This window comes from Terrapene carolina, unplaced genomic scaffold (genome assembly GCF_002925995.2).
Source record: "Terrapene carolina triunguis isolate 2854851 unplaced genomic scaffold, T_m_triunguis-2.0 Scaffold138, whole genome shotgun sequence".
NCBI lineage: Eukaryota > Metazoa > Chordata > Testudines > Emydidae > Terrapene > Terrapene triunguis.
Genome location: NW_020664489.1, coordinates 2,498,352 through 2,517,994, shown reverse-complemented (window position 1 = coordinate 2,517,994; position 19,643 = coordinate 2,498,352). Strand labels below are relative to the sequence as shown.

Here is a 19,643-nt window from a genome sequence, read left to right as displayed (position 1 = left end):
AGATGCTGAGATTCAAAAGTTCAAGCTTTATAATTGTTAAAACACAAATTATCAATATCACATGTCAATATACAAAGTGAATATCTTTAAATCAAGTACTGCTAGAGAACTTCTTAGGGTTTTTCTTACTTTGCCTATCTATAAATTTCTGTTATTATCATGGGAATATTTTTGTTGGTTTCTGTGTGTATAGTGAAATTGACATTTACCGATGTTTACCAATAAAAATCTTATTCTTCCAAGCCTACTTATAAATGATAAGAAACAGCCTAATAATAATAGATGCATCTGATTAAGTAGGTTTTAGCCCATGAAAGCTTATGCCCAAATAAATTTGTTAGTCTCTAAGGTGCCACAAGGACTCCTCGTTGTTTTTCCTAGTAATAAACTTACCTTCATTTAAATGTATTTTATCCAATCTGTGTACTGTGGCTCGAAAAGGGACTGCTGAAGTGGAAGAAAACTGCTCAAGATTCCAAATTCACTGCCAATTTAAAATGACAATAACCATGAACACATACCTATTTAAGCGGAAATGCAAACACAAACTTAGATAACAAAAACACATGAGACCAAGGACATGATCTGTCCCAGCTGGAAGCTGAAATGAATTTTTAAAAAATGGGTATCAATCCAAAGGGGAATCAAAGAAATAGAAACAGATGCAGATTGTTTATAGTAATCAACATCTGAGTTATGTTATTTTCTTGGAATAGTGTAGTAATATTCTTCTGTACTCAAGGCCCTGGTTCAGCAAACTGTAAACTTATGCCTAGTTTAAAGCACAAAAGTAACCTCATTGACTTCAGTGGAATTATTCACAAGTTTAAACTGTGGCACATGCTTAAGATAAACCTTGCTGAACTTGCTGTAACATCTCATGCATTGTTACATACTTTTTACAGTTGAGCTCACAAATCAGGTAAATTTGTAGTCCCATTTGTCACAACAGACTTCCGGGAGCATATGTCATGGATCTCAGCAGTGCCGTAAGTTGAGCAGCTCTATAGATTCTTTCCCAGTAAATTGTTGAAGAACTTGTCTGTCCTTCCTGGGTACGTGGAGGCAACTGTGGGAAGGCACTGGAGGAGAAGCGTCACTTGAGTGGAGTTAGCCTGAGTCTACATTGCAGAGCAGTCATGTTAGCAGCTGACAAGTTGTGCTAACTCGATGTTAACCTACATGCCAACAGGCCAGCCAAATTGAGTTAAAAGCACCACCACCCTCAAGTTTAAGGGGTTTTGTGTGTGGAAGGGAATCGAGTTGGAGCAACATGAGTTATAACTGGAGTTAACTTTGTATGAAGACAAGTCACATTTTTCTTGATATCTTCGTTTTTACAAAATAGAATTTAGAAGACTAGCTTGGAGTATGTCTACATTTCAAGCTGGGCTGTGATTCGCAGCTCAAGATGACATATTAATGTTAGCCCTCATCAAGATCATCATCATCATCATCATCACTCCAATAACTTCATTGGTCATTGGGGCACCATCATTGATGAGCAATCAACCAATTGTCTCCACCCCTGACGATTGTGTGTCAATGCTTGAGTCTCCGCAAAGTCCATTCCTGTCCACCCTTTTATGTTGTCAATCCATCTCTTCTTCTGTCTACCTCTTCTTCTCTTCCCCTGTACTGTCCCTTGGAGGATGATCATGGATAGGCCAGTTGATCTTGTTACATGGCCGTACCACTTCAGCTTGCGTTTCTTCACAGTCGTCAGGAGGTCTTCATATGACCCAGCACATTGGGTAACGATGTTGCAGACTTCTTCATTAGTGACGTGGTCGAAGTAGGAGATGCCTAGGATTTTACAGGAGTATCTCATCTCATCTCTACTACCTGTATTTTTTCCGTTCAAGTTCTGCCGTAAGGGTCCATGTCTCGCACGCATACAGAAAAATGGAGATGACCAGTGCATGCAGCAGTTTCAGTTTGGATTCCGGGGAGATATTCTTATTCCTCCAAATTGGCTTTAGCTTTGCCACTGCTGCTGCAGTTTGTGCATTTCTTGCCTGAATTTCTGCCTTGAATCCTTCATCAGTGATGATTGCCCCCAAATACTTGAATTGTTTCAAGATAGTATGCTAAAAATAAATAGAGTGTAGGCATGACAGTGTGGGCAATGGGACGGGCTAGCTATGCAGAGAATGAGCCTAGGGTCTTGGGGCGATTAGCCTCTCCTGCCACTGGTGCTGTTGTGACTACGCTCTGATTTTGGCGCATTAGCTAGTGTAAGTATGTCTTCTGGAGCTGGGAATCAGACCCCAGCACCGAGTATAGACGTACCCTTAGATGCTCAGAGTGAGGAAGAAAGTTACTAGGCTTGATGGACCCGTAGTATGATATGAAAGTATCTACACATCTTTGAGATTATTTTGGGAACGAAACTGAAGATGTCGTCAGTAAACTATAGTACAAAGTGATTTCTAAGGGAGTGTAGCGAGGCGGTCTGGTTCCCAGCTGCCCCGGAGAGGAACGAGCCCCTCCGGACACCAAAGTGGGCGGAGCCAGTGGAGCTTGCGCTCGCCCCCCAGAGGTCAGGGTGCAGGACAGGAAGTACAAAAGCCCAACTCCACAGCTCACTAGAGGCCCGGCCACCAGAGAAGCCAGACGCCTGTGGCCTAGCTCCCGGTGGGGAGACTCCTGCAGTCTGCGACCGACCCGAGGACTGGCCAGACCAGCCGAGGCCTGATGCCGACCAGACCCCAGAGAAGCTGTTAAGCCTGCCTGTGGCAAGCTACCCAGAGGAGCTGCCAAGCCTACCGCTTGCCGAGTACCCTGAGGAGCCCATGGTGCTTGATTCCGTGGAGGACACTGTCCAGACGCAGGTACCTCTAGAGGGAGAGGTAGGAAGTAGCCTGGGGGCAGCCGACCCTAGTCTGGCTGCAGCACACCCAGAGCCAATGTCAGTGTGTTGCGGCCAGGATTCCCACTGACACAGCAGCAGGCTGCCTGCCGCTGTTAGGGCCCCGGGCTGGGATGCAGTGGAGTGGGAGGGCCTGCGTCCCCCCTGGCACCCAACATGTGGGTGGCAGTCTCCCCCTCTCCCAGGCCCTTCAAAGCCAGGGCCTAGGCCTCCTGAACTCATTTGTTTGCTCAGCCCCTGCCTAAGGGCCTGAGCCATAGACTCTCGGCTGCCCTGCCCTGAACTAGGGCCTGGGTCTGTGGAATAGAGCTGTTTGTTGGTCTCTACTGTTGCCACGGCGTGAAACCCCACAGCCAGGCTAGTTCCCCCAAAGTAACCCAACGGACGTAGCGAGGCGGTCTGGTTCCCCGCCGCCCCGGAGAGGGACAAACCCGGCCGAACCCTACAGGGTGGAAGGGAATCTATGAGGGAAAACCTGTAAAGTGCAGGTTTTCTTCCAGAAAGAGAGAGTTTTGAATTGTCAGACCAGATTCTTTTACAGTTTGGTTCTCTTTAATATTCAGCAAAGAGGTTATTGCTGGTCTTTTTGAGGTGGGTATAATTTAAATCCATTTTAAGAAAAAATCCACATGTGCTCATTCACTGTGCTTAAGAAAAATAGTGACAAGTGCTCGGCTGCAACTGTGTTAATCCAAATTGTCTATTAAGTTTTTACGGAGAACCTGCTGAGAGGGGCAGGACCACAACAGCAGCCAGTAGCTCCTGCTTTCAGTGGATTTGTTTTGTCTGTAAGGAACATTACATCAGACAGCCCACAAGAGTGACCTCTGCGATTACATTTTGCGATGTTTATTTCTAAACAGCACTTTGAAAAAGGTGCTTAATAGATTCCCGAGAGCATCGGGATTCTCAGGCGTGTCAGATGGAAATCTTTATCGCTTCCTTTGGTTTGTTGTTTCAAACACAAGATGTGCTTTTTTACTCCCCTATGTAAAGAAGCCTGGGAAATTGTGTGTGACACTCTAGTTCTTTTATTACTTTACACATTCAGTTACTGTTTGCTGCTAATTCATGACGAAGTAAGCGAAAGCAGTTGTTGTTACTTATACCCCTGCTCCCTTCTGAGTTAGGACTGAGTCAGCACTGTAATAGGGGACATTATGCGGCTGAAGGTTCCATTCGTTTAGATTATCAAGATAATGGAAGGCCTAACCATTAGCAGTTATTAAAGATCCCATGGCACTTTCTCCAAGAAACTGAGTACTAGCCCCTATGTTTTGGCCTTATTCTAATTAGGGAACTTACATCCTGCCTACAGTACTGAATTTTCAATCACACTTTGTATTAAGGTTCCATTTATAGTTGGAATAAACAAATGATTAATAGATGTTTTATCTATATCCCATACTGCTCCTGTCTGAAAAAATCTATTAATGATACATACAACCTGAATATAAAGTGACTGAACTCTCAATTGGACAAGATATCCTTCTTTGTTTCTGCAGTGCTTATGCACTGTTGCTGTGTGCTACTAAGCAGTTTCCATATTCTACCCCATAAGGCGGTCGTGGTTCTCTCCCCATCTGGCAGAGAGGGAGACCACACCTTCTCTCTGCAATACTCCTAGAGAAACTCCGTTTCGGGGTAATTAGCCGACAGTTAATAGGTCCAAGCCTGCAGCCCAGGCCGGGCAGCAATTGGGTCTGTGAGCCCCAGCTCTCAGCCAGAGCAGGGCAGCACATAGGTAATGCTTCTGGCCCACGGTTGGGCAGGGTCGCTGTAAGTCTACAGGCCCGGTGCCCTCAATCAGGGTGGAAGCATAATCCATTAATGGCTCTGGCTTGCAGTCAGGCAGAGCAGTAGAGAATCTGTCTACCAAGGGCCCTCCATCAGGGCGGGGCAACAATTCTATTTTAAATTCATGGGATCGGGGAAGATCCCAGACAATTGCAAAAAGGCAAATATAGTGCCCATATTTTAAAAAGGGAAGAAAGAGAACCCAGGGAACTATAGACCGGTCAGCCTCACTTCAGTCCCCGGCAAAATCATGGAGCACGTCCTCAAGGAAACAATTTTGAAGCACTTGGAGGAGAAGAAGGTGATCAGGAACAGTCAACGTGGATTCACCAAGGGCAAGTCATGCCTGACCAACCTGATTGCCTTCTATGATGAGATAACTGGCTCTATGGATATGGGAAAAGTGGTGGATGTGATATATCTTGACTTTAGCAAAGCTTTTGATACAGTCTCCCACAGTATTCTTGCCAGCAAGTTAAAGAAGTATGGATTGGATGAATGGACTATAAGGTGGATAGAAAGCTGGCTAGATTGTCTGGCTCAACAGGTAGTGATCAACGGCTCGATGTCTAGTTGGCAGCCGGTATCAAGCGGAGTGTCCCAGGGTTGGTTCTGGGGCTGGTTTTGTTCAACATCTTTATTAATGATCTGGATGATGGGATGAATTACACCCTCAGCAAGTTCGCAGATGACACTAAGCTGGGGGCGGGGGAGGTAGATACGCTTGAGGGTAGGGATAGGGTCCAGAGTGACCTAGACAAATTGGAGGATTGGACCAAAAGAAATCTGATGAGGTTCAACAAGGACAAGTGCAGAGTCCTGCACTTAGGAAGGAAGAATCCCATGCACTGCTACAGACTAGGGACCGAATGGCTAGGTAGCAGTTCTGCAGAAAAGGACCTAGGGGTCACAGTGGACGAGAAGCTGGATATGAGTTAACAGTGTGCTCTTGTTGCCAAGAAGGCTAATGGCATTTTGGGCTGTATAAGTAGGGGCATTGCCAGCAGATTGAGGAATGTGATCATTCCCCTTTATTCGACATTGGTGAGGCCTCATCTGGACTACTGTGTCCAGTTTTGGGCCCCACACTACAAGAAGGATGTGGAAAAATTGGAAAGAGTCCAGAGGAGGGCAACGAAAATGATTAGGGGGCTGGGGCACATAACTTATGAGAGGCTGCGGGAACTGGGGTTTATTTAGTCTGCAGAAGAGAAGAGTAAGAGGGGATTTGATAGCGGCCTTCAACTATCTGAAGGGGGGTTCCAAAGAGGATGGAGCTCAGCTGTTCTCAGTGGTGGCAGATGACAGAACAAGAAGCAATGGTCTCAAGTTGCAGTGGGGGAGGTCTAGGTTGGATATTAGGAAAAACTATTTCACTAGTAGGGTGGTGAAGCACTGGAATGGGTTACCTAGGGAGGTGATGGAATCTCCATTCTTAAAGGTTTTTAAGGCTCAGCTTGACAAAGCTCTGGCTGGGATGATTTAGTTGGGGTTAGTCCTGCTTTGAGCAGAGGGTTGGACTAGATGATTTCCTGAGGTATGTTCCAATCCTAATATTCTATGATCAGGTAATAGCTCTGGCCTGCCAGGCAGAGCAGCCCAGCAGTCTAGGAGGAGATTAGCTCTCTGGCAAGAGAGACAGAAAAACCTTGTGGCATCCCAGCTTGGGCGGGGACCACACCAATGCAAGCCTCCTGGCCTAAAGGTGGGGAGGTTGCCATCCCCAGGGGTGGGGTGGCAGGGGGTAAGGAGACGAAGGCCCACCCGCTCTACTGTGTCCCAGCCCAGGGCCCTAACAGTGGCAGAGTGGTCAGCCACTGGGTCAGCAGGGAAATGTGTCCACAACATGCTGCCCAGCTTGCAGTTAGTAACACAGCCGAACCCTATTCGGCTTCCCTAGGCTCCTTCCTACACTCTCAGTCCGGTAGTACCTGTAGGGTGACCAGACAGAAATGTGAAAAATAGGGACAGGGAGTGGGGGGTAATAGGAGCCTACATAAGGAAAAAGACCCAAAAATTGGGACTGTCCCTATAAAATCGGGACATCTGGTCACCCTAGGTACCTGGGTTCTGAGGTTGTTGCCGGTCTCACTGGGATCAACGGCGAGTGCCAGCCCCAACAGCTCCTTGGTGTCCTCAGTGTCTGGCAGCTCCAGCAATCCCTGTGGGTCTCTGGAACTGTAGCAGACTCCGTCAGGTCCAGGCTCCAGCAGAGGGGGTGTGGGAGGGAGACGTACTGCTCTCTGGCAGCAATCCCCCAACTGAGCTGGACGGCCGGCTATATATATATATATATAGTTATATATTTGCGGTTTCTGTCCCGCCCCTCTGCTTCCAGCGGGGCAGCTGTGGGTATCCTGGCTCTGCCCACCAGGGGGCGGTTGCGGTTCTCTCCCCGTCCGTCAGGGAGGGAGACCACGCTCCATCTCTACATACCCTAGTTTCAGGATCTACAGCAAAAGATTAGAACAGAATTGCTGATTTCCACAAAACTATTTCCATGATTTATGTATTTAAACCTGAGGGCCTGATTCAAAATCTACAGAAATCACTATGACCCTTACCTGTGACTACAGAAATCAATCTGAACCTTTCCAATGACTTGAATGGACTTTAGATCAGGTTTTTATATAGCAATATAACTATTTTAATATCTTTACCATCAATGGTTAATTAAATACAGAAATTTAATAATAAATTATACATAGATCAGGCTAATAGCTGGAAGCTGGCTTCCACCTTTGTTATGCCTCATAATACTGTACACATAAAACTATAGTCTTGTTTAAGAATTGTGGGAATGGCAATGGGTAAGGAAGGAATTGTCTAGAAAGATAAAGTGTGTTGATTTAAGGCTCTTCTGAACACTGTCGTGCAAATGCAGCATGTTTACACTATTCTTATATATTGGCACATACAAAATCCTATGTTAAAAGAATATGAAGGTTGTAAAATCAAGGACTCGGAAGTCAGGAAATGAGAGAATTTAAAAAAAAAATCCAGTCAGAGGCAGACACTTAGCATGGTACATTTCAGCAGAAATGGTTAAAGGTTGGCAAAGTTATAAGCAGCTGACAATGGCGTTATAATAAAAAGAGTTAGAGTCCTTAAACACACATTCAGAGCAGGCCTTATTATGACTTTAAAGTGGTGCTCTCGTGCCCCTCCCCTTTCCCATACACACAAAATATCTATTCTAAGCCCCGCCTCTCTCTCCTTGCTGCTGGTGGTCCTGCCTTCCCCCCTCAGTGTCTCTAGCTACTGCCTTTCCTGCCCTGTAGTCTCTGTCTACTTACCACATCTACTGGTGTTTAGGGAAAAAGAGCTCTGCTATTTTAGTGAGTGGACAGGATAGTGGCTCCCCACATGTATTACTGCAGCGAATGGCTGCCATGAGTGAACACCAATTGCTGTCTTCTCCATCTGCAAGTACCTCCAGGAACTTCCTGAAGTCAGGGAAGAGATTTAGCAGCTTTCCCCACCTTCTGCTGGTCCTCTGCTCTCCCTTGTGGGACCCTATGATGAGGTGTACAAACCCCACACTGGGACATAAGGGGTTAAGGAGCAGTTCGGGCCCAGGTGATGCCACCCCACTGCACTTGCAGAGCCCGCTGCAGCTGGAGGAGAAGCTTGAAAGGGAGCCAGAAAGCTCAGAAGGGAGACAGAGGGGATAGGAGGACAGACCTATCTTGAAAGCTTTTGAAGAAGGATACAGCAGAAGTCCTTACTGCAAAGGAGGGGTCTGCAAGCAGCAGTTACCCCAGGTCCTAGATCCAGGGAGGAAACCCAGGTGAGAGGGTTCTTTCTCTCTTGGGCTAGAGTGAGAGAAGTCTGGGAGCCTGAGTCCTGAGCTGGGAGCCTGACTGGAGATGGGGACTGATCAGGGACTGCAGCCTGCCTGAAACTCTGGATAGATGGAGAATGTGATAGACCCTAGTCAGATGCAACCCAGAAACTTTGACCATTGTGAAGCTGGAGCGAGCCTGCAAAGAAGAAGACTACCACCGGCTGAGCCCAGCTGAGCTGAAGAGTCTGTTGTTTTTACTGTTTTCTGTTGGATTTTAAGCAAAGGACTTTGAGGTTTGTGGGGAAGCAGGAGGTAAGAAGTGGTCCATGGAGGCATCCCCAAAGCGCTCTGGCGTGTTTGCTATTACTGCCTCTTGCAGGGCCCTGAGTTGGAGCCTGGTGGAGAGAGAGGGCCCAGGCTCCCATACCAACCCCTTTTCTCTATTTCCCTACTTGGACAGGATAGATGCATTGTAAGCTGCTGAGTCAAGGACATACCACCCCCAGGGGCCTAGAGGCAGGCTGAAGACCCTTTCCTTTCTGGGGATGTTGAATTCTATATATTTTGTTGGACTCTGTTCCCCCAGAACAGGAGACCGTAATTGGTGACCTGGCTGGTGTGATGATTCTCTACCTACCTTAAGGTCAGCTGACCTTCTGGATTGGTGCCCTGTGTAATGATCAGATGTAGTGGGGGGATTTCAAAGTCTGTCTTATGCTGGTGCCTTACCAGGACTGGAAATTAATCAAGTTGAATGTCCTGATTTCTTACCTGTCAACCCTGAGGACAAAATATAAGTAGACATCCCAGAGACAAAAGGGCCAGGCTGCCAGGGCAGCTCTACAGTCAGCACTTATGTCTCTCCTCTCATGCTAATCTTTGCAGAATGCTTTTCTGCCATTCTCTTAATAGAGCTGCAGTGAGGGGAGGGAAAGAGACTGGTGGTGGATAGTAAAACCTACATTCATGCTTCTAAGCCAAGCCTGCTTGAGCGTGCACCGAAGGATTGTGCAGGGAGGTGGCTACAGAAGTGTGGGTAGACAAACTTTGCAAAGGGTGATTCTGTCAGTATAATTGGAGGATTATAGGGCTTGTTGGTTTCATAGGCTGATTTTGTCCTAAGCCAGAGGGCTCCCTTAATTTCCCCTGCGCCCCTTACTCCAGTAAGTTGGCTTCCCATCAGGAACAGTGAGGATAAGGGGTAGGAGAAGCAATCTGCTGCACTCATTGGTCTGAGGCAGGGAACTGGTGCTCAGGTAATCTATGAAGTAGAGAGAGCCTAAATATCCTATACAAAAATAAGAAGTTTCAGAAGAGCTGCATACCTAGGTAGACAGACAGGCAGACAGTACCCAGCAGTCAGCTCTAATACCAGTGGGTGTGTGATTATGAGAAACAAAAATTATGGTAAGCTATAAAATCCTTTCTCTTGAATTCTCCCAGCCCTAAGAGGAACAAGATTCTAATGATAAGTGATGTACAATTCACTTGTTTTTTTTATGGAAACATTTAGGCTCCTGTAACTCTCATCTTAATGTATTTTTCAACTAGAATAAATAATAATTATGAATTATTACTGCTTAGTACAAGTCTTACTCCACAGCAGAATAAATGGTGGCACCAGCTCTTAGCTGTAACTAGTTTTTGGTCTAACTCTAATATAGAAAATCCTATTTTCCTGTGGGGTAATGTTATCATATTTCATTTGATAGTGCACATTGTCCTAGATTTAATGATCTTCTGCAGTTGATGATGATGAACAACTATGCAATGAGATGTCAGGTTTTGACTGTGCCTGTTTGCAAACTCGGGTAATTATGCTCCGTTGTCTAATTGCTTTTTTTATTGATATTTTGCTGACATGTTTTTAAGCAACATTTTGTGATTGCAGATAACTAATGGCACAGATCTCTGCTCATTATCATACTTTTACATTTGATTTGTCTGATTGCTGCAGGTGGAAACAATAGGTGATGCATACTGTGTTGCAGCAGGGCTCCATAGGAAGAGCCTTAGTCATGCGAAACCCATTGCTTTGATGGCTCTGAAGATGATGGAACTTTCAGAAGAGGTACTTACACCAGATGGGAGACCTATTAAGGTAACCTCACTGCTCTGTATTCCCAGCTAGTCACTGGAACCTATCCGTATATTTGATCAAGTACAGTCCACCAGATTCTGGATGGTGATGTAAGGGAAGTCTGATCTTAGTTATGAGGAATTTGCGGCATAATCAAGATGTCCCCGGATGCGGCAATGTGTCTTTTGTGCATATTAATTTTTTTTGATATTCCTCAACAGTCACATAGGGCTCTATCAATCTATTGTCCCCACATCCCATTGCCAAACTGCTGACAACCCTAATAATGAAGCTGTTGGGGGGTTACCCACCCTCTCTGTCAGGCAGAACCTCCTTCCCTATTTAGTTTGTATTGCTTCGTCATGGTCTGGCATCACAGACTAGCAAGGTAAGGAAAACCATAGATCTTTTCATAGGAATTCCCAACTCAGTGTCAGTTGTGTTGCTTCTTACCATGCCCTGCTAACCTTTCAGCTTGTTTGCATCTGGGCTGAGGTGTCTGATGGGGAACTTGGTCACAGATGCAGAAGGAATTTGGATAGGGACACACGTGGCTTCCTTTCCCAATGGTCATGTCATGTGTGGGTTTTACTATGTGTGCTCAATGGAAAAAAAATGCCCTGGAATGTCCAGTCTTTTAATCAGACCCCCTGAACAACATGAAATAAGGAAGACTCATGCACATATCTGTATACAGTACTGTACTCCACTGCTGTGAAAGGGCTTTTTCCTACTATTCTACTGTTTTCCTGATTAAATTGCATTTCCTGAAATGCAGACTTTTAATTTTAAAAGGCAAAGCACTATCTAAGAGAAACTATTATTGAAAATGGGAGAGTTGCATGTCAAGCAGTTTTCAGGGCAGACTGCTTGACAAAGGCCATGCCGGGGAGAAGGCTAGGCTGATTCCCCCCAGTGGCGCTTTGCATGTTCTCTGAATCACATGATGAAGAGTCTACTCACTAGAGCTGGTTGGAAAATGAGGGGGGTTTCAATAGAAAATTTACATTTGGGGGCGAGAACTCAAATACCAAAAAATGTTGTTGGCCAAAACTAAAAATATTTAGGCAAATCCTCCAAAAAATCAGTTCAGAAATGCTGCTGCGGTGTCTCCTGGGAATTGTTTTGTGGGTGCCTTATGCGCTCTCGGAGCAAATTACAATCTCCCATGCACCACAGTGCCATGATGCACCACCACCCATTTCCAAACATGAAAGTCCCAGGCCATGGCGAATCATGGGGGATGTGGTCTATCCTGGGAGCCCAGCCCATAGATGAGAATGGGGACCTAAGGCAACCAAAGTACAAATCCCATGAGGTAACGCGGTAGCATATCCACATAGAAATATTTCAGTTTTCAGGGATTTGAGGGAGAAGGCGGGTTAACAAAAAAATAAATTCTGCAGAAAACAGACACTTTTTGCAGAAACCCCAATTTTCTGTCAAAAACCTGTTTAGGTGGAAATTGTTCATCCAGCTCTAGTATTAGAGAGACAAGATTGGTGAGGTGATTTTTTTTTATTGGCTCAGCTTTTGCTAGTGAGAGAGACAAGCTTTTGAGCCCCACAGAGCTCTTCTTCAGCTTGAAAGCTTGTCTCTCTCACCCACAGAATTTGGTCCTGTAAAAGATATTACCTCATCCACCTTGTCTCCCTAATATCTTGGACTGACATGGCTACAACTACTCTGCATATGGCTCTCATATGGGCATTTCAAGATGGGGGGGAAAGCATAGACAGGCACACATTGTTCCTACGGACAACTGAAAAGGCAGCATTTGACCTATGGACATTTTCAATTGATTCATTTGATCCTATTTTTGAAGGACCGTTTCTCCCAGATTATTGGATAAACAAAACAATTCCCAAACAATGAAGGCTGATTAATAATTTGTAGCGAAGGTGTAACACTTGGGAAGGGCTGCCTTCTAGATCATGGGTTCTCAAACTTTTTTTTCTGAGGCCCCCGCAACATGCTATAAAAATTCCCCAGCCCACTTGTGCCACAACAACTGTTTTTCTCCATATTCAGTAGATTTAAAGCTAGGGCTGACATTAGGGAGTAGTAAGCAGGGCAGTGACTCAGGGCCTGACTCCACAGGCGGCTCCGCGAAGTTAAGTTGCTCAGGCTTTAGCTTCAACCCTGGGTGGCAGGGCTTGGGCTTCAGCTTTATTCCCTAGGCCCCAGCAAGTCTAACATCGGCCATGCTCTCTGGTTTATTTTGGGGGACCTCCTGAAACCTACTCATGGCTCTTAGAGGGCCTTGGACCTCTGGTTGAGAACCACTGTTCTAGACTACTTGTTCTAGATATCGGTGGTTGTTCTTTTTAAATAAATTGCTGTGATCATGGTGATATTTTCAGGTGTGTGACTGACTAGAAGGGTCATAGTGTTGACCGATTCTTTTTCCCGCTACCCAGAACAGGTTCACAGACAGACTCTTGATCTGAAGAAGTATGTTGTTTATTCACTGCTTCAGTGTGTGATCAGTCCACTGAAACAGGACACAGCATAGGATTAAATGCAAGTGCACACCCACATTCAGGTGCTTGCCTTAAATACATTCATAGAATCATAGAACTGGAAATGACTTCGAGAGGTCATCTAGTCCAGTCGCCTGCACTCAAGGCAGAACTAAGTATTAGCTAGACCATCCCTGACAGGTGTTTGTCCAACTTGCTCTTAAAAATCCCCAGTGATGGAGATTCCACAACCTCCCTAGGCAATTTATTCCAGTGCTTAACCACTCTGACAGGAAGTTCTTCCTAATGTCCAACCTAAACCACCGTTGCTGCAATTTAAGCCCATTGCTTCTTGTCCTATCCTCAGATGTTAAGAAGAACAATTTTCCTCCCTCCTCCTTGTAACAACCTTTTATGTACTTGAAAACTGTTATCATGTCCCCTCTCCGTCTTCTCTTCTCCAGGCTAAACAAACCCAATTTTTTCAATCTTCCCTCATGTTTTCTAGACCTTTAATCATTTTTGTTACTCTTCTCTGGACTTTCTCCAATTTGTCCACATCTTTCCTGAAATGTGGTCCCCCGAATTGGACACAATACTCCAGTTGAGGCCTAATCAGCACAGAGTAGAGCGGAAGAATTACTTCTCGTGTCTTGCTTACAATACTCCTGCTAATACATCCCAGAATGATGTTTGCTTTTTTTGCAACAGCCTTACGCTGTTCACTCATATTTAGCTTGTGATCCACTGTGACCCCCAGATCCCTTTCTGCAGTGTTCCTTCCTAGGCAGTCATTTCCTATTGTTACAAAGTTAATTATATATTGTATAAACACTTTTCTGCCTAACACTAAGATTAGTTTGCTAACTCAGTTGTTTACCTGTTTGGAGTGCTGACCAAGTTGTTTACCTGATCAGGTTGCTGGCTCAGCTTTTTACCTGGCTGTTCTTTTTTCTTGACAGACAAGCAGGCACCTTTTTCACATGTCCCAACACCTAAAATATACATTCTACATATTACATCCTACACATAGTAAATTGTGAACTGTTTTTATTGTTGTCATTATTATTTTATGGTAAGTTCTCTAGCACTGCAACAATTGGTTTTAAAAAAATCATAAGAACATGAAAAGACTGTAGAAGAAAAGTGCTTTTGAAGGGAATACAGTCACGAACGCTCATATATTATGCCTAAAAATCTTAACTGTATCTCTTTCTGGTTCGGCAAAGAAAAAAATCAATCTGGATACATCACATATTGCACTTAAAAATTAGATATTATCCCTTTTTAATCTGAAAATCCATCTGGCCCCACTCTTAACTCTAGAAATATTAAGGGGATAAACCTTAGCTGGTGTAAATCATCCTAGCTCCATTCATAGATTTATTGATTTTAAGGCCAGAAGAGTTAATTATATCACCATCTAGTCAGACTTCCTGTATGACACAAACCATAGAATTTCACTCAGTAACCTCTGTATTGAACCCAATAACTTGGGTTTGGCTAAAGCAAATCTTACAGAAAGGCAGCCAGTCTTGATCTGAATACATCAAGAGACAGAATTCAACACTTTCCTTGGGTAGTTTGTTCCAACGGTTAATAACCCTCACTGTTAAAAGTGTATGCCTTATCTCTAATTTGAACTTTTCTAGCTTTAACTTACAGCCAGGATTGACGTAACTATGATGATTTTCCCCATCCGAGGAGGTGCCCATTAGAGTATGTTTTGTTTATAAATCATGGAGGCACCTATCCTGCAATCAGATTCACATAGTGGGGACATTTGTATCTGTGTGGATCTGACTGTATGTTAAGGGGTCTTTAAGTTTGTATACAAGTTGAAGTCTTTTCATTGCTTCAACTGGCTTTAAATCAGGCTCAATATTTGGAATTAAGCTATTGTATTTATAGATAATATATTGACTTTAAAATAGGGCTGTCAATTAATCGCCGTTAACTCACGCAATTAACTCAAAAACTTAATCACAATTAAAAAAATTAATCGTGATTAATCACAGTTTTAATCGCACTGTTAAACAATAGAATACCAATTGAAATGTATTAAATATTGTGGATGTTTTTCTGCATTTTCAAATATATTGATTTCAATTACAACACAGAATACAAAGTGTACAATACTCACTTTATATTATTTCTATTTTTTGTACATATTTCTACGTTTGTAAGTTCAACTTTCATTATAAAGAAATTGCACTATGGTACTTTTATTAAGTTAGTTGAAAAATACTGTTTCTTTTATTTTTACAGTGCAAATATTTATAATAAAAATAAGTATAAAGTGAGACAGTACACTTTGTATTGTGTGTTGTAATTGAAATCAATATATTTGAAAATGTGGAAAACATCCAAAATTATTTATATAAATAATATTCTATTATTGTTTAACAGCATGATTAATCACGACTATTTTTTTAATTGCACGATTAATAGTGATTAATTTTTTTAATCATTTGACAGCCCTACTTTAAAAGATATATTGGATACAAACGGGTGCAAAATGTAAGGCTGCTATATGCCTAGGTTAGAGATGTTATTTGAATGAAGGTACACCATGACGTGTCCCCCTTTGCAGGATCTGATTGTACTCTTACTGAAATCAATGGCAGACCTTCCACTCACATCAGTGAGAGATGAATTGTGCTCTTTTTTTCTTGTCCATGGTAGGTTCTCCTGAGAACTATACACATTTCCCTACTCCTTGTCTGCATTGTTGTAGATAGAGTGCTGATATGTTTAGAGGTTGTATTTTAGCATAACGTTTATGTAAGTATTCATATATTTCAAAACCACTCAAAATTAGACACCAGTCTTGCCAGTTTCTTTTGACATCTATCTTTTTAATATCTTTAATTGCTTTAACATAGTTGTGTGACCAAAACTATCTTCATTAGACAGTATACTGTAGTAGCAGTTTTAGAGAAGTGAGTCAATTACTACATTGTCACAGATACACATTTAAAATTAAATTGTAATTATATTAATACTAAATTACCTACTGTTCACAGTTTCTAATCAGAACTACATTTTGTGTTTCTCCCACTAAAATGGCTAATAACTGCTTGTCATAGGTTTCACCCCCACTCTGGACTTTAGAGTACAGATATGGGGACCTGCATGTGAACCCCTAAACTGAATTACCAGTTTAGATCTGGTTTTGCTGCCACCACTCCCAAGTTCTAACTCCTTTCCCTGGGTAGCTTTGAGAGACTTCTTCACCAATTTCCTGGTGAACATCGATCTAAACCCTTGGATCTTAACACAAGGAGAATTTAACCATCCCCCCTCCTATCCCCCACCAATTCCTGGTGAGTCCAGATCCAATCCCCTTGGATCTTAACACAAGGAAAAATCAATCAGGTTCTTAAAAATAAGACTTTTAATTAAAGAAAAGAAAGGTAAAAGAAAACCCTCTGGGAGATAGCATACCAGAGGATCTCACAGACAACAGATTCAAAACACAGAGGATGTTCCCCTGGCAAAAATTTAGTTACACAAAAATTACCCAGTTTGATTATTCCCGAATGCCCAAGACAAGTTACAAAGAAAATAAACATAAACCTATTTATTCCCTTCACTAATACTCATTACTTGATAAGAGGCTGATTTCTGAAGCTTTCCCACTCCGGTCAAAACTGAAACTAAACTCTAAACAAAGGAGACTTCCCTCCTTCCTTTTGAACCATCTTATCCCCCCATTGGTTCCTCTGGTCAGGTGTCAGCGAGGCTAGGTGAACTTCTTAACCCTTTACAGGTAAAAGAGGCATTAACCCTTAACTATCTGTTTATGACACTGCTTCTTTAACTGCAGGAAATGGTTACTCTTTGAGCAATTGCCCATGTACATTCTAATGTTGGTGTCTGTGTGCCCAATGTGTGGCTGTCGGAAACTTTTTCCTGCAGTGGTACCTGTTGGGAGGCTCAAGTGTCCTCTACTGCCGCATGCCACTGCATCCAAGTATAAAGGGCAGAGCCGCCCTCCCCCTCCCCCTCCCCCCCAGTTCCTTTTTACTGCCTGTGGCAGTCGTTGGAACTCCTGTTCATTGCCAGAACAGTTTCTCTCAGTTCTGTATAATATAGTTAATTTAGTAGTTAGTATAGTTAGCACAGTTAGTAAGTTTTAGCTGTTTTTTACAAAAATAGAATTTTTCGATTTTGTTGTTCTTTCCCATTTCGAAGTCTTGCTGCCAGCACCGAGGTATGCCTCGGTCATCAGGTTTCAAGCCGTATGTTTCTTGCTCCAGGCCCAGGCTGGTGAGCACAATAGGTATCTGAACTGCCTGGGTGAAATACATGTGAAAGGCAAGTGCCAAGTTTGCTGGGAATTTGAACCTAGAACAGAGAAGGACCGGGAGGCTAGGCTGAAATTTCTGCTGATTGAGGCGGCACTCAGCCTACCATTGGAGCAGTCCCAGTCTCACTCAGTGCTGAGTGCTGCAGCTTCAGAGACAAGCACACTACCAGTGCCGTTGGAGTCCCAGCACCGATCTCCCCCCAGCCATACTGAGGAAGAAATATAAGACTTGTAAAGAGGCTCTGACCAGGGAAAGATATCCACCTTCCAAGTCTAGGAAGAGGGGCAAGGAGTCGAGTTGAGTGCATTGGAAATCTAACCACTCCTCCTCCAAATCAGTTCCTAAGATGGCCCTGTTGTCTCCAGCACTGCAAAGGGCACCATTGAGCCTGGTGCCAGAAGTGACACCATCAACTTAATCGGCATAGCAACAAGAAGTGATCTCCATGCTGACTACACAGGAGGCATTTGCAGCAGCAAGGAATTTGCTCTGCCTCTCAGTGCTGGAGTCTCCAACAGTGCAGGAGTCCAATCCTTCGGCACCATTGCCCCATCTGGCATCAGCTCCAGCAGTTCAGCTTGCAGTACTGCACCAGCTGCCTACTTCTCAGAGAATGGGCCCATTGGTACCATCCCGGGGGGAGCCAGCAATGATAGCGGGGTTCCTCCCATCCCCGGGTTCTCGGCACCAGTCCCTGGCACCGAGCGGAACTGCCTTTCCATGGTTGGAGGAAGGGGAATCTCTCTAGTTGGTCTTGGAGTGGGATTTTATGTCTCACAAGCCTGAAGCAGGACCCTCCAGTCCCCTCAGAGATCCTCACAACCCATAATGCTGCCATGGAAATGTAATCAGGAGCTCATTGGGGTCCTGCCCTGTATCAATGGCCTTTTTGGGGTTTCCCTTCAGCTTCCAGATCTTCCTCTCACTATGCCTGCTCATTGCCCTCATCTAGACAGGGGGAGACTGCACACCAAGCTGCCAGGCATTAGAAAGAGGTCATAGAAGCAGAGGAGAAATTCAACCACTTCCACTCTTTGCTTCCTCCTCATCCTCTCCAGACAGGCAGTTTCTGCAGAGGCAACTTCACCCCCTCCTGGTGATTTTTAAAGCTGATGAGGATTGTTAAAGAGAGGGCTGTAAACGTAGGCATTCAGGTCAAGGAGGTCAGGGAATCTTCACATTGCCCGATTGACATTTTATTGATGGCAGGTCCCTCCAAGGTAGCTTTACCAATTAATGAGGCAATACAAGAGCCTATAAAAACACTATTGCAGACCCCATCTTCATGGCTGCCCACCTCAAGGGCAAAGCACAAGTACTATGTGCTTTCCCAAGGCTTCGAATATCTCTACACTGACCCACCTCCAGGGTCATTAGTCATTACAGCAGCTAATGAGAGAGAGTGACGGGGCATCAGGCTGCCACCCCCAAATCAAAGAATGCAAAGAGGCTGAACTTGTTTGGCAGGAAGATTTATTCAACTGAGGATTTGCAGCTTTGAATTTCCAACCAACAGGCTCTGGTGGGGCGTTAGGATTTTAATTTATGGGGCTCCATGGAGAAGTTTAAAGAGCTGCTTCCGGAGAACACAAGGCAGGAGTTCTCTTCCTTGGTGAACAAGGGCAGACTAGTCTCAAGAACATAGCTTGTGGCTGGGCTGGATGCAGCAGACTCAGCAGTTAGGACCATGGCATCTGTGGTTGCCATGTGGAGGCCCTCTCGGTTACAGTGCTTTGGTCTCCCCTATGAAGTCCAGAATACTATTCAGAACTTGCTGTTTGAGGGTCCTTCTCTGTTCTCAGTGTAGATGGATAGCAGGCTCCATGGGCTTAAGGACTTAAAAGCCACCTTAAAGTCCTTGGATTTCTACATGCCTGTCCAGATCTCTAGATTGGTGGACAAGTCCAGCCAATGTATGTGTAGGCATTCCATTTTCCCACTCACAACCACAGTTCACGCTAGTGACAGACAGTTCCCTTGGATGGGTTCTCTACAGGCTTAATGTCTATGGCCCCTAGAAGACTTAGCTTGACACAACATCAGAGAGCTGAAAGCTGTAAGACTGGTGTGCCAAGTGTTGCTGCCACAGATCAAGGGAAACAGCCTGTTAATCCTCACAGACAACACAGCAGCTATGTTCTATCTCAAGCAAGGAGGAGACCACGCCTCCCCACTCTGTCGAGAGGTAACTCTGATCTGGGAGCTCTGTGTTGCCAACTTGATTGTTCAGGAAGCTTCTAGATCTATCTATCAGATCACCTGAGCTGATTGTTTACATATCACCATGTAGTGAGTCGGTGTGGCTCCCCTCCTGCCCAGAGGAGGGAGCACT

General features: G+C 44.3%; 1 protein-coding gene across 1 annotated transcript in view; it reads left to right on the top strand.

Annotated features, from left to right (window-relative positions):
* GUCY1A2 (guanylate cyclase 1 soluble subunit alpha 2) overlaps positions 1 to 19,643 on the top strand; it is a 277,555-nt gene that overhangs the window by 174,339 nt on the left and 83,573 nt on the right. The window contains exon 6 of the mRNA XM_024206596.1: positions 10,414 to 10,557. Coding sequence (XP_024062364.1) covers positions 10,414 to 10,557 — 144 coding nt within the window. The remainder of the gene's footprint in view (positions 1 to 10,413; positions 10,558 to 19,643) is intronic.